At 49.8% G+C, this 15,860-nt stretch overlaps 1 protein-coding gene across 1 annotated transcript in view; it reads left to right on the top strand.

The window, feature by feature from the left end:
- Csmd2 (CUB and Sushi multiple domains 2) overlaps positions 1 to 15,860 on the top strand; it is a 569,599-nt gene that overhangs the window by 396,560 nt on the left and 157,179 nt on the right. The window contains exons 20-22 of the mRNA XM_032897562.1: positions 4,128 to 4,343; positions 5,430 to 5,618; positions 10,883 to 11,052. Coding sequence (XP_032753453.1) covers positions 4,128 to 4,343; positions 5,430 to 5,618; positions 10,883 to 11,052 — 575 coding nt within the window. The remainder of the gene's footprint in view (positions 1 to 4,127; positions 4,344 to 5,429; positions 5,619 to 10,882; positions 11,053 to 15,860) is intronic.

The following is a 15,860-nucleotide window of genomic DNA, read 5'->3' as shown; positions in this document are numbered from 1 at the left end:
CACACACACACACACACACACACACACACACACACACACACACAGAAGAGAGAGGAGGGGGAAGGGGGGAGAGGAGAATTAATTCCTCATCCACCTCTAGAGTCCTAACATGAGATCTGGGTTTAAGTAGACAGCTTTAAATAGATTGCATAGCCAGACGATCCCGGGTAAGCTTTGGTCCCACCCAGCACCATTATCTCAGGTTCAGTCTCCTGCAAGAGATAAAGTCCTCAGAACTGTGTGAGACCTCATCCCTGAAGACAAGCCCCCAGCTATGGCTACCACCAGGGCTGTAGTCCTTTCCGTCTCTCCACATGAGATTCCCTTAGCATGAAATCAAAGTCCCCCAGAGACTCTGTTTCAATAGTGTGGTGGCTAAAGGGAGGAGCACAGTATGTCTTCAGACTACATCGGGGTGGGACAGTTAAGGGAATTAGCAGTGGCAGAGAATGTGGCTTTACGGAGACCTCAATGTTAGTTTCTAGGAAAATGGGGTTCCCTCTTTGGGGTTCTTAATATCATTAATAAAAGAATTTAAAAGCTGATTCAGAAGCTTGAAGACAATTTTATTAAATTTCAAGGGGAAAAAAAACAAGACAGGCAAGCTGGAAATCCAGGCAGTTGCCTGGGGGAGGGGAGATGGAGAGGGAGCTGTGTCTGTTAGGCATGGCGGTCAGAAGCAGTCAGAAAGCCCAGAGTGTCAGAGAAAGTAGGCTTAGGACCCCTGATCTGGGTTCACAGGCCACAGTTCGCAGCCTTGTGTGCCCAGGACAAAGGGTTGAACCAGGAAAAGTTGATTTAGAAAGAGAAAGGGAAGAATAATTAAGCAGGAACAAGACACCTCCAAGAATGGAAGTGGGGGCTAAGGAAAATGTCCCAGAAGCATCAGGCTACATTGTGCATAGCCCTTTATAACTCTCCATGGCCCCTGCCTCTCCCAACTGTGTCCCTCTCCCTGTTGTGAATGTTCTGTCCCATGGATGAAGCCTCAAGGCGATGAAGGGCTTCCAGGCTCTCTCTGCAGATAAGTTCCTTTGACGCATTGATCTTGCCACTTCAGTCTCTAGTACTCATCCTCCAGTTGCACTAGGGGTGGACTCTCCTAACCTCCCAGGTCACCTGTTGAATCCCTGCTATGTGCCAGGATGGCACCAGGAGCCTGACAGCGAGGCTCTGACAAGTCCTCACCCTGAGGACTATTTGCCACCTGGGAAGGGAGTCTGCCATTTCCTTACCACAGCTGAGAGACAGTTCTTACCAAGAAGGCGCCCACCGAGGGACCTCGGCTCCTGTCCTTCCACTGACAGACAGACACGTGACTCCTGCAATTTCTTCCCCGTGCAGTAGCTCTACTGTGTGCATCTGTCATACCAGATAGGATTCAAACTCCAACCAGTCCTTCTCTATTTCTATGACAACGTCTTCATTTTCTCACAATGGCCTAAAAAGCCCCAAGCAATCAGCACAGCTGGGAAACCCGAGGGTTTCAGCTGGGTTTGCTCATCCTTAGCTCCCAGCCAAATGTTTACTCCCCAGGAGAGGCTGTGTTTGCTGGAAGAGCAGGGGCAAGCTGGTTTCTCAACAACTCGTGTCTGCTGTGTTACCGTATCTGACCCACATGTTCGCCACAACGCATGCTCACACCTGTTTGCCCAGGGTCATGCAGGCCCTCACTGGTGAATCCTTCCAATGCTCCCCGTGAAGGCTCCCAGACGTAGTTGCTCCCACTCCCCACAGCCTACAGAGATTACCCATGGTTGCTATGCCTCTCTCCTTCACTAAGCCATTTCTTTCTCAGCACAAAGAACTAAGCATTAGTCCAGTGCTTGGTAGTGATACAGGACCTGTATCCTTGCACACATTGGTACTTGGACGGATCCTGGTTACCTAGACGTGGAGTGTTTACAAACCACCACCGGAACCCTGCCTCCTCTGTTCATTTTCCGTCTCCCCAGCTCTCATAGAAACCCAGACATTGGGAGATCTCTAGCTCCTTCTCACCCATGGGATGCAAGGACATGCTGCAAACATTTTCAAATTCTTCAGCCTCAGGGACTTGGATCCAACCACCATGTCCCAAAAAGGCCATCAGGGTCAGCGATGGCACAGAGGTACATCACAGGTCAGTGGGACCTATTCAGCATGCAGACTGTGGCCAGTTAGGTCTGCAGAGAGGTTTGTCTCACAAGCTCTCGGGACAGCCCTATTGTGGGTCTGTAGCCCACACACACAGCAAATGGACCCTGTGCTTGTCCGTGGATGTACTGTTTACACATATGCTTTCACACAGACTCACCCAAACAGCAGAATCAGGACAAGCTGGAGCGCTATCTGTTATCAATATCCTTCCGTTCCATCCGCTTCCTCCTCACCCTCCAGCCTACCACCTACTCTCTTCCTGAGAGGCTGCATCCTGGTGTGGGAGGACAGAATCACCTCTGCAGTCAGGTGGCCTGGGTTCAGCTCTGCCACTATGAGGAAGACCTTGGACATGTCTCTTTGTGCCTTGTTCTTCCCAGGGTACAAAACAGATCACACCCACATTTTAGGGTAACTGGCAGATCCGTTTCCCCAGCTAAGGGCTGGCATCGGGAGCAAGCAAGAGAGCAGGAATAGAGGCAGCAGGGACTTAAAACTCGGTGAAGGAATATTACTGCTGCTGCTTGTTTTACATTGGTAGTCTCCCTCCCCAACCCTGACACTTGGTAGGTGCCAAGGACAGGCGTCCTCATGGAAAGCGACACACAAATACATTCCCGCTGCTGTCCAAGAGCGCTCACAACCCCCGTCGTCCCACTCTCTGGTTCTCTTTGCTGCTTCTGCCCCTTCTCTGTCTCCTGTAATTTCCTCAGCTTCTACTTCTCTGTCTCTAACACTGCAAACTCTCCTGGACCTGCTAGTCCAAGCTCATGGCTTCAAATGCCACCTTCTGCTGGTGACTAGGATCCACCTCTGGAGTCCCACCCGAGTCCTGAACTCCTGAATCTTCTTTCAGCTGCTCACCGGAAGCTCGGATGCCGCCTGGGTTCAACACCAGAGCCTCTGTTTTGCGCTCTGCTGCACCTGCGTGTTTCCCAGCCATCCCTTTGCATCACGCCAGCCTCGGCTGCCTGGGATTCCTTATCCATGCTCGCTCTTGTTGCTGATGCCAAGCCCCACCCCCCGGTCCAGCGCAAGCAGCCATCCTTGAAACCGATTTCTCTGCCTCCTCTCCTCCAACCCCATGCTCCCTCTGACCACCATTTTGCTATAACCAACATCTGACATGGTCTGGGAAGGGCCAGCCATCTTGTTGACTCCAGTGAAATGCCAGATCTGCCCCCAGTTTCAGGCCCAGATGCTTCTCCTGAAGACACCCAGCTACCCTGCTGCTCATGAAACCCTGAACACCACAGTTGCTCTATCCCCAAAGATAGGCAGGTCCCCTGCCAAGGACAATCTTCCTTGTCTTCGCCTACTGAATGGCTGTGTGACCTTCTGAGATTCGAATCAAGCATTCTCTTTTTCACAAGGCTGGCTCACAAGCCTCTCTTCCAGCTACATCTTTTATCAATTACTTATATGTGCATGCTTATGTGGGTGCAGGACACTAGTACACTAGTACACATGCGCGTGGAAGCCAGAGGGCAGCTGGGCGTTGCTCCTGGAGCCATCCACCTTGCTCTATTGAAACAGGATCTGTCACTGAGCTGGGATTCACAGACTGGTCTAAGCTGGCCAGTCAGCGAGCCTTGGGAATCAGCCTGTCTCTGCCTCCCAGCGATGGGATCAACATGCACAACCAGCCACGCTCTGCTTATACACATGGGTTCTGAAGGTCAAACTCAGGTTCTCACAGCAAGCATTTTACCAACTGAGCTATCTCTCCCCACCCCTGCTTCTTGCCGTAGACTGCTGTCTAAGCACCCATGACAGGCTGTCTCCTGTCTTGGCTCCATCCCTCTGACTATAGGCATTTGTGTAACACATTGTCCTTCCCCTCCTCCTCACCCTGGATCTCACCCATGGTACAAACTCCACAAAGACACAGTGCATGGCTGTCAAGCAATGTGGTAGACCCTTGCATGTGCTGACCGCTGGACTAAGACACCTATCTCCCCCCGCCTGTGGCTCTGTTCTCTCTGCAGGTGTATTCTTTACCTTCCATACCTTCCACCTGGAGAGCGGCCATGACTACCTCCTCATCACTGAGAACGGCAGCTTCTCCCAGCCCCTGCGGCAACTGACCGGTTCGAGGCTGCCAGCGCCCATCAGTGCCGGGCTCTATGGCAACTTCACAGCTCAAGTCCGCTTCATCTCTGATTTCTCCATGTCCTATGAGGGATTCAACATCACCTTCTCAGGTAATGAGTGTGACCATCCCTAGGGAGAAGAGACCAGGGAACACTCCCCCATGTAGCTCTTCAGTGTTAGGGCGAATGACCTCAAGGCTGGGGATAACTTAGCTTAGTGACAAGGATGGACTTCCCAGGAACGGTCTTGGCATGGGCCAGTAGGTTTATTCTCTAACTCAGGGTACACTTGGCCACCCAGATGGTTGAGCTAGAGGAATTACGAGAGTCCCTTCCTGGCTTCCCTGCTACAAATGCTCCCCGTGACTCACTCCTGTTTCCCAACCCCAACAGTTACAAAGAGAAGGAGATGAGGGTTAGTGTGCCTGCGTTTTAGTCTCTCTCAGCATCTGCATCAATGCTAATCTCAGAGTGATATATATTTAGCTCTGTAGTTGGGAATCCTGAAAAGAAAGCTCTTTCTTGGCATTCGAGGCCTTTACTCCCATTACAAGCTGTCCCCTCCACCCTCATCCTTAGGTATCCAAGGTCTTCCCCATCAGCGGGACAGAAGTGCTGAGGGACTTCCTTAGCTCAACTCAGTCTCCTGCTGCCCTCTGACAGGCCTGGCCAGTTGGACTGCCCCCCCCCACTCCACAGAGCACTGAGCAAGGAGAGATAGCCAAGCCACATTATCACTAATGACATCTAGCATGTCCTTGGACCATCATTGCCACCTACCCTCCCACTGTGCGCATCACTGTCGCAAAGCCAGCCTGATCCAAAGGAAACTTCGAGAGAGGCGTTTGGAATCAGGATCCTAGTGCAGGTTGCTCGAAGCAGAGTCACAGACCCTGACTCCCTGAAAGTGGACGATTGTGTGAAGCAGGTTTCAGGTTCAAATGGAACCACAGGATCGGGGCTGAGGGAGGACTCTCGGAAGTCCTCCGTGAAGCACTTCTCCATATTCTGAGCCCCCACAATGAGGCCTCCCAACGTTTCTCTCAGCCTGAACCCTCAGGATGACTCTTCTTTTCCCCACACTTGTTGAGGGCTAGCACGCTGTAGTCTCGGGTTTTCTCTCTGGTCCTTTTCCCTGGTGCTGGGGCTGTCCTCAGTTGTCTCTGCACCTAAAATGCCCGCCGTCTTCCTCTGCAGAGTATGACCTGGAGCCCTGTGAAGAGCCTGAGGTTCCGGCCTACAGCATCCGAAAGGGCTTGCAGTTTGGCGTGGGTGACACCCTGACCTTTTCCTGCTTCCCCGGGTACCGTCTGGAGGGCACGGCCCGCATCACGTGCCTGGGGGGCAGACGGCGCCTGTGGAGTTCGCCTCTGCCAAGGTGTGTTGGTAGGTGGTCACGTGCTTTCCTTCTGCTTCCCTTATTGGGCGGGCCAAACTTAGAGCCAGGCGGAGGGATGCACCCAACCGGGAGGCTCATGGGCCTGGGTTGACAATCCATACAGTCACACTTACCTGCAGAGGAACCTTGGACGTGTAGCCCAATTACCTCTGTAAGGCGCAAAGGAATTTGCTCTATGGCCTGACATGGCTTTTGCCACGCAGTTCTGGTAGGCTCTGGGGTACAGCTAACCTCAGTACGCTCACCTCCAGCCATTAGTACAGGCCTTAACTTTCAGATGCCTCTTGCAAGGCAATATGGCGGCGGACCTAGTGGAGAATATATATCCATACACAGCCTTTACTCAAAATGAGTCCCTGTCGAGCTGTGTATGGTGTCTGCTCTTGGAAAATCCCTAGGAAGACCCTCTACCCGGGCAGGGGGAGGGGCAGGAGCTGGGATCAGTTATGATGTACCTAGTATACCCCAGTCCAGCTTCTAGCTCCTGAGATGCAAAAAGTGATACTCTCCACCCGCCACCGCCCCGCTCAGTGGGGAGCCCACCAGGAACACATAGATGTGTGTTTATGCTGTGTAAGCAGAGAAAGTGCCAGAGGGAGGCTGCTGCTTTGTGATGGCGGGCAGGAAGGACTCCTCTAGTGAAGGGCAGTTTAGCAGAGATGGGGAGAAGCTGGACGTGAGGAGGCGGAGTGGAGCAGACCTCAGTCATGAGTCTTCTTAGTGTTTGAGGAGCAGCAGGGAAGTCAGCGGGGTGCAGGAGGCAGAGGAACTGGAGATAGAGGAAGACGGAGTGGGCGGGGCGTTGGCACCGGACTGGCCGACATTGTTGCTAGAGTCCAAAAGAAGGTTGATCAGTGCTCTGGGCCCAGAGGGAGTGGAAAGTAGGGTGACGCCCTAGGAGGTGGGGACAATTGCTACCGTGGCTGGAGGTTCTGTTTGCTCAGTGCCCTCAATGCAGGACCCAAGAGAACACTAGATGAATTGGTGAAACACTCAGCATGCTCTCAGGTAGTCACGGAGCTCATGGAAGACATAAGGAACAGATCAGAGTAGCGTGCCTCCATTCAAACAGAACCCAGCATCCCAAACTCCCATGAGGTGCTAGGGTTGTGGCTCAGCAGTAGAGAGCTTGCATTCAGGAGGTTCCCTAATTCAATCCTGAAGTGGAGAGGAAGAGAGAGAAAATGAGAGAGAGGGTGGAGATAGAAGAAGACAGGGAGGGAAAAGGGAAGAAGGAGAAAGAAGAGGACTGAAGTGATAACACAGCCAGTCAAATGTTGTCTGGCAAGCATGAAGACCAGAGTTCAATCCCCAGCACCCACATAAGAAAGCCAAGCATGGTGGCACACACTTGCAATCCCAGCCCTGAGAAGGCAGAATCAAATGGATCCCTGGCCGCCCAGCTTAGTACCTTGTCAAGCTCAAGGTTTATTGGACCCCGTCTCAAAAACAAACCAAGGTGGACACTAGCGCTGACACTGACCTCTGACTCCCACACATATACAGAGCAAGTGCACGAATGCAAAACCAGGAGGGGAGGAGAGGTAGAAAGCAAGCACACCCGTGAGGTCAGCCCTGCCCCGACAGTGCCATGGGTCCCATGGCTCTGCAGAGGACAACTGCTCAGACTGTGAAGCTAGGCTGGGCCCTAATGAGTGGGGGCACAAATCGAGGTTTCAGGCCCCTGCTCTGCCAATTACCAAACCGTTAGCACCAGCAGACCCTTCGGCCCAGCTTCCTCATTGATAAAATGGAGCTAACCACATCTGCCGCGTTCTGGATGAGGTGACATGGTTTCTATAAGCCACAGGGGGGGGGCCACGTAATTGTCATTTTGCCGATAACGTCTTTATCGTTTTATTTATGGATTAACAACGTGTCATTGCTTCGTCAATAATCTTTTACAAATTCGGAAGGGGGGGAGCATTCAGACAACAAAGCTGCGACAGAGCTCACCCTGGGGAAGGTCCTGTTCAGACCTGACCACCAGCAGCTGCCCCTGCATCTGGAGAACATCCGTGAGGGCCCTGGAGAGAGTTTGCCTCCAGCGGGGCTTTCCAGGCCCCCAGATGCTCGCCCTGCAAAAGCTCCTGCCTCGTCAGTCTCATTACACCAACTCATCCTTTAACTCATTATCCCAATTACTGTTTGTTCACGACACCACACAATATTTTCATTATTGCATTTGTCTTCTGTTTCACATGGTATTAATAATGCGCAGCGATCATAATCACCTCTAATTACAAACCAGCCCTGCAGCAGAGACTCCTGCCACAGCTACGGCAGGCCTGCCCACCCGTGGGGGGAGGGGGGCTTGCTTCCGCCTGCCACCTTCACAGTAAGGTGTCACTTAGATGATTTAGCCCACTCTTTGCCACCAGGAACACTCCCAGCCACAGAGTATACAAACAGCCCCCCGGCTCTAAAACATAGTGTGACAGGGTGTTCCAGCCCCTGACCTCAGGGGCTCCTGCATTTGATGTGGAAGAGACAGCTTTGACCCTGGGAGGGGACGCCCAGTCCTCAACAAGAGATGCGGTCCTGTCCTTAGAGACCCCCAAAGGGATGGAGAAGACCTGACCCTCCACCTCAGGAGCCTCAGGCTGATAGATAAGATACAGCCCCTGCCCTTACTGAGACTTCTTCTGATAGGGGCGGCAGAAGTCACAGATGTCTGATTCAGCAGAGGCGTTTTCTTGGGCGTGTGCCTGTTCGCTTGTCTGCAACCCTGGTTTGTTTCCACTTACGCCTGTGCTGGGCTTCCTGTGGCGTCTGCTCGTCTCTCCTGCCTCTTTGGAAACTCTCCTAGAAGCAAGTGCCACATCCCCTCTTCCTCTTGTCCCTTCTCTTATACCTCGAACCAGCGCCCTGGCAGGGAGTCAGGGCCTTGTCTTTGGACAGGGGCTGGCCACCTAGGAGACAAGCAGTCCTGTGTCCTTTCTTACGTGTGTGCTGCTTGTATGGGAGAGATGGGAGGGTCTTGCTAGGCCAGAGATCGGACCGAAGGCTGGAATGCAGGGAGCCGGGGCTGGGAAAGCAATCTAAAGTTCTGCCAGAGACCGTGTTTGAGGAAGCTGGGTATCATGAGCTGGGCAGGGAGCAAAGGGTGTTAGGAACAGCCAAGGCACTGTGAGCCGAATAGCTAGCACTTTCCCATAAGAATCCTGACAGTCCCGGTGCAGACGGGATGCTTGGGGGAGGCAGATAAGCTGGAATCAAGAGAAAGAACTACACTGAGTGAAGGTCTACCACGTGGATCACTCCGTCTGTGCTCGCCCGTTCCATACATCAAACCCTATACATTCTTTCTCTAGTCTCAGGAGGACACTCTAACGGTCCAGATAAAGAGCACCCAGGAGCTACTCTAACTTCTCTGCCTCCACAGTCTGGCCGCCCCACAGCACCTCATGCCCCTGCCTAGACGGAGGGGGAAAAGCGTGAGGTCCAGAGGTGGAGGACGCTGCTTCAGATAGGCTGAGTGGTTGTGTTAAACCGTGCACAGACCTCAGCAGCACCCCCCGCCCCAAGCACCATCTGAGGGCACCCAGGAATTAAGCAGTCTAGGAACATGCCTTCGGAGACTGTCAGCAGCTGCTATCCCAGCGTGTCCACCCACCTTGTCCCTTCAGTTTTATATCCCAGTTTGGCACATTTATCCGATACTTGCTCATTGTCCTCACCAGCTGAGTTTCAAGCACTCAAGGGACCCTGTCTCTCCTTTGAGATAAACAAACAGGGTCCCATGCAAAGTCTTGGGAAACTAAAGCAGAGACTAGATTAGGGGCCAGGGAACAGGGCCCGTTGATAATCAGAAACTTGGTGATGCTAAGTGGTAACTATGTCCACCTTCAAAGAACTAAGAGTAGCTTTGGGGACAAGCATATGACTCAGTTCTGAAGGTCTCTGTGTGCCCTGTGGGTGTCATCTAGCATACTCCCAGCTTAGGGTAACTGGAGCTGGCTAGTGGCCTCTTAGTGGGCTTGAAGGTCCTTCCAGCCAAGAGTAAGGGCACAGAGAAGCAGCAGGGGAAAGTGGACGTGCCACTAACCAATGCAGAGACAAGCTCCAAACCTCCCATCTGTCCAGACAAGTACCGAGCCTGCCATCTGGACTCCTCTTTCCACCCTTCTGGAACCTGACTATTTTTAGCCCCATGCCTCTTCTGGGATCGGGGTATGGCCACATTCCTCCATTCATCCGTTTATTCAACAAATATTTATTTTACAGAGGTGGGCCTCGGAAACGTACAGCTTCTTCAAGCACAGTCCTGGTCCTCAGGTAGCTCAGAGGTTGGATTGGAGATGAATGCAAATGAAGGCACCAGGGAACAATGTGGCAGATGCCTTGACACAGGGAGTTAGATAGAGAGCCATCAGTAATCCTAGAGAGCCCACTGAAGGCTCGGCCCCCAGCTACGCCCTGCCACCAAACCCGAATTAGCCAGGCACTGCCCACATGTAGAAGAGGTGGAACTGTGACAAGGAATCCTAAGAAGGAAATACTAACAAAGCAAGTGGAATGCGATGCCTGCCATAAACACAGGCCGGAGAACGGTGGGAAAGACTGTGTTTCTGCAGGAGAAGAAACAGGGTTTTCCAAGGCAAGGTGGCTTTCTTGGCTGGAAAAAGATGCAGTTTTGATAGGCCTGTGCAAAAACTTTCTCAGAGCCTCAGGCCCCCTAACACAGGCCCAAGGAGGTGGCGTTCCCACCCCTTCCTCCTGCTGGATTGACAGTACAAGCAGCTAAGTATAGATTCTTATGTCTGAACTAGGGGGAAACACTTGTGCTTGCCTCAGTGAACTGGCACTTGGGACGCTTGGCCTAGACCCTGATGAAGTGGTTGTAGTGTTTTGCCTTTAATGGTTAGTGATTATTATTCAATCTCATTACTTCCTGGTGCCTGTCTTTGAATACCAACAGTTCTCCTCTTTCTAGGTTTGGCTGTCTCCTTCTCTAGCATCCTTCTGTTGCTATGATACCAATAGATGTAAGGGACCAGTGCTTTATAAACTAACACGGTGAAAGAAGAGGGCATTGGGGATGTGTTTTAAATTTCTACAGAGAAGGGACAAGCAAAGAAAGAAAGATGAAGAAAGCAGGCAAAACTGTAGGCAGGCCAAGTGCTGGTAAAAGTTTGTCCTGGAGAGTACGGGCAGGCAGCCAGCCTCAGAGTCCCCATGAGGTTATGCAGAGCTGCGAGTGGCTTTCTGTGTGAGTGGGTTAATCTGGGTATTGTGGTTGTCGTTCCAGCGGAGTGTGGGAACTCGGTCACGGGCACTCAGGGCACTCTGCTGTCCCCCAACTTTCCTGTGAACTACAATAACAATCACGAGTGTATCTACTCCATCCAGACCCAGCCAGGGAAGGGGATTCAGCTTAAAGCCAAGGCATTTGAACTCGCTGAAGGAGACCTCCTCAAGGTAATGGCGATTGATTTCCTACAGTGTGTAGATAACAATGCACAAAGGTGATTACTTCCTCATCTGTTCCTGTGTGGATGGCCCAAGCTTCCTGCTTCCCCCTGAGCCCTGATGGGTATTTTCACCTGGGTGGAAATGAAGACCAAAAGAGAGGGGTGTGTGGTGTTAGCACTTGTTAGGAACTGTCTGCCTTCTCGGGTGTATGAGTGGACCGACCAAATGATGGGGAGATGGCTCAGTCAGTAAAGTGCCTGCTGTGTAAGCATAAGGAGTTTGGGTCCACACAATGGGAAAGCCCATCATTGTGGGGCACAGCAGTGTTCTGGCCACCCAACCTAGCTAATCAGTAAATTCCAGGTTCAGTGAGAGACCCTGCTTCTCAACAATAAGTGGAAAAGCTACGGTGGACGACATCTGCATCAACCCCACCCCAAACACTCACTACACAAGCACATACCCACAGGTACAGACACAGAAAACATGTCCTTACAACAACACTATGCCACACACACATGCACACACATAAAATGCATTTAACATGTACTATCCATATACGCACTCTTTAAAAAAAAACAGTGAAGTCAGTTGAAGCAGTCAACGAATGTTTTTTGTGGACCATGACCTTATATCTAAACAATTAAGAGCTCACAGAACATATGTGTGTGCATGTGTATGGTATGTTTACATACATGTACATACATGTTGTGTATATAGATGATGCATAAATAGTGTATTATGAGAATGTGTGTGTATATGTTATATACAGTGTATGAATAATGTATGTATATATTGTGTGGTGTATATGTAAGTACAGATGTGTTCATGTTATGTGTAGTATCTATGTACTATTTGTGTAGATGTTATGTGCCTGAGTACATATTTTGTGTATAGTATGTGTGAGCACATGTGTGTATATTATGTGTATACATGTTTGGGGTGTGTAGTGTATATTTGTGTGTAGATGTGTGCATGGAACATGTTTGTGGTGGGTAGGTATATGTGTGAGTACATGATGCATGTGTGCACACCCTTTCTTATGTACTTTTCCACATGTCTGTGAGTCTGGGTCTGGCCTGGTATGTCGGTTTCCCTTGCATCTGCACCACATGTCAGTGTGCTTTGTGTACATGTGCTTACATATGCTTTGAGCATGCAATAGCATCACTATGACAATGGCCTCTGTGTGTCAATAGGCTGAAGGAAGCGAGCTCATTAGGGAAAGAAATGGCAAGGCTCAGATGATAGAGGGAGTTATTAAGAGCCTGAGAGACATCTGTCTTGGATTTCTTTGTGTGTGCTTAAGGGGCTGTCGCTGATAATGTGTAGGGTATTCATGTGTGGGTGATAAACAGTTGAACTTGGAGAATGTACCAAAGAACTGCAGTAATAAAATGGATTATATGGAAAGCATCACCCAGATTTAGTCAGTTTCCTCCTAAGCCAAGGAACTTTACTAGCTTATCCTAATACGATTTCATTCTCAGCAGCCAGAGAAGTGCCGACATGAGGAACATTCAGAACAGCCAAAGGCCATTACTCTGGGAAGTAAAAAGAGGAGCCATTAAATGACTGTCATGTTTATGGACAGTTGGTACATTGACCCATCCCTGGAGCCTATTCTCTCTCTCTCTCTCTCTCTCTCTCTCTCTCTCTCTCTCTCTCTCTCTCTCTCTCCTTTTTTCCCTGTGTGTGTGTGTGTTGTGTTGTGTCACACACACACACACACACACACACATACTTGCTCACACTGTGTAGGTAAGTGTGTTTCTCATGCTTACCTCACTCCTCATGAAATAACTGAAGCACATATAAAATCACCATCACCACCACCAACAACCACACACACACACACACACACACACACACACACACACACACACCTGAAATTATTGAACTCTCTAGAACAGCAGTTCTCTACCTGGGGGTCACATGTCAGATATCCTACATATCAGATAATTTACATTACAATTTATAGGAAAAGTACAGTTATGAAGTAGCAACAGAAATAATTTTAGGGTTTGGGGTCAGCACAACATAAGGAACTGTATTAAAGTGTCAAAGCATTGGGATGGTTGAGAACCACTGCTCTAGAGTAAGCTTTTGGAAATGGGAAGGCACAACATTGTCCCTTTCCTGTCCTAGCTCTTCCCTCTTCCCTCAGGACTCTTTAACCTCTTAGAAAGAACTCAGAGCATCAATATATAACGAAACTGTTTTAGGACTCAAAGAAACTGGCAGTCATGGCTTTCCAAGCGGGACTCAGAGCTGCCCTGCAAACACAGTCAGGAACGCCATACCTGCCATCTGGTCGACCTCAACATGGCTATGCAAGGAACCCAGAGCACAAGAGTAGTCCTCAGCAACCTCTGCCCCTTGCCTTGGTGCAACTGTCTCATCTTCCACACTGTTCATCTGCTCCTTACCTGTGCCTCCAAGGTTGACTGGTGCAGCCCTGAAGAGACATGAAAATCTGTCTCCCAAACCTGAGGACTTGTATTTCTGGCCTGGCATGTTCTCCTGTGTATGTAACTTCTGACCTGGTCATTACTCTAAAAACTAAAATCTCCCTGAAGTTTGGATTAGACCACCACTCATCTGGTTTGTTTTCTGTTGCCACCCCACTCTCTTTCATATGTTGATCTTCCTGCCACCCTGATAGAGTGAGATAGGGATGTCCTTAAAGTAAGGCCATGCAGAAAGACAATCCCAGCTCAGCATGACAAAGGAAATGCATAAGCACAATTACAGACTCCACAGGTTCCCATTAGACCAGCAAAAGGCAAGTGAAGGGAGGTGGTCTCAGCCCTGAAAATCAGGTGAGGGTGCCTTTCATCTATGACTAAAAAGAATATTTTAATGGATTAAAGATATAGGCTTATCTGGCTCTCAGTTCTACAGGCTAGAAGCCCAGGAGCATGGTACCACATCTGAAGAGGGTTTCCTTGCTTCACTGTGACTGGCAAAGGGCATCCCCTGGTGACTCCCAGCTTGTGAATTAAGCATCATAGATAGTAAGGGAGGGCTGGAGAGATGGCACAGTGGTTCAAATGCTCCCATACAAGCATGAGGACCCAAATCCGACCCCTTACACCCATGCTAAAAGCCAGGCATGGGAGCACAGCCTTCCTAAACCAGCACAGGTGAAGTGGACACAAGAGGATCCTGGGGCTCTCTGGTCAGCCATCTTATCCTGCTGTGGGCTGTCAGTGAGCTCCATGACCCAAAGAGAAATATCAGAAAGCACGGTGCATGGCTCCTAAGGAATGATACGCATGGTTGACCACACACACACACACACACACACACACACACACACACCTGAAATTATTGAACTCTCTAGAGCAGCAGTTCTCTACCTGGGGATCACATATCAGACCAAACCTGCACACACACATAAACACACACACACACACACACACACACACACACACACACAAAAAAAAACTAAAGGAGTGTCCGTGCATAGAGGAGGGTAAAGCCATTGATGGGAATAAAATCTCAGTCCTCCTCAGTCTTCAGCATGAGCACTAGGTTTGAGAGACAACAGAGGCCCAATGCTATCCTTGTATGACGTCTTGCCTCTCTCTGGCTTCTGTTGACACTCCAGGGAAAGATGATCAAGAGCTTTCAGGCCCAGTAGAGGAGGAGACGCCAACGTCCCCAGACTCCACCACTGGAAATGCTTCTATGTGCTGGGGCACTTTGGCTCAGCTCCTGTGCTCCCCCTTAAAAATCTGTGGGGGGGGGATACTCTCCCATTTCCTTTCTCCCTCTGCAATGATGTGCCAACAAGGAAATTAACCAAATACGTGTGAATATTCATCAGAGGAGAAGGGGACCTGTCTGAGGGATCAGAGCTAATTGCCCCTCAGTTTGCCACAAAGAACAGAAACGTACTCTAAAAGCTCCTAATTGGTATTCCTCGCAGGAGTTGAGAGAATATTGTATTTATGGCACAAAATAGGCAATAATGAAAACAGAGCCTTCTCAGATGAGGAAAGATTGCATGGAGATGGAAAACATGATCATCCAATTAAAACACCGAACGAAGACAACGAAGGGGGGCGGTGACACCGAAAAATGAAATCAGCTCATTACAGGACGCTCTTGACAACGTCTCCATGTCTCAGATGGAAATGAAGAAGAGTCTTTTGTATTAATAAAATGTTCAATCAATCTATAATAAAATTTGATGTGGCGAATAACACTACTAGAAATTATATATACATATATACATATATACATATATACATATAGTCACTGCAGGAGTTTTCATGAAAAGATTAATATACCTCTGTGAGAATCTGACACATCACCTACTTAAAAAGTAAACGAGGGCTTAGTGACGTAATAACACGACAGACTAAGCAGAGAGATGAAGAAAGACAGATGCCTGTCTGTCTGTCTGTTACTTGCTTTGGAGCATCTCCAGGGGTAGTCCCCCCCCCAAACTCTACATTCTCCTGCCTCGTCCTCCCACATGCTGGGATGGCAGGTGACACACATCCAGTCTGGAAAAAGACGGTCTCTAAAGAAGAGCAGGAACTGGGCATGGAGGTTCAAGTTTACAACCCCAGTTCCTGGGAACTGAGCAAGAAGAATGTCATGAGTTCAAGGACAACCTCAGCTAGTCAGGGAGCTCCAGGCTAACACGAGCTGCTTGACTGAGATCCCATCTCAATCAATCAATCAATCAATAAAATAAAATAAGGAAATTACTAGGGGAAAAAACTACTGGTAGCAGCATTATCGGCAAAAGCAACTCTGCTTTTTAAAGTGAGTGATAAAATCAAGCTGGCCAGATCACA

Source organism: Rattus rattus, chromosome 1 (genome assembly GCF_011064425.1).
Source record: "Rattus rattus isolate New Zealand chromosome 1, Rrattus_CSIRO_v1, whole genome shotgun sequence".
Classification (NCBI taxonomy): domain Eukaryota; kingdom Metazoa; phylum Chordata; class Mammalia; order Rodentia; family Muridae; genus Rattus; species Rattus rattus.
This window is presented reverse-complemented; position numbering and strand designations above follow the sequence as displayed.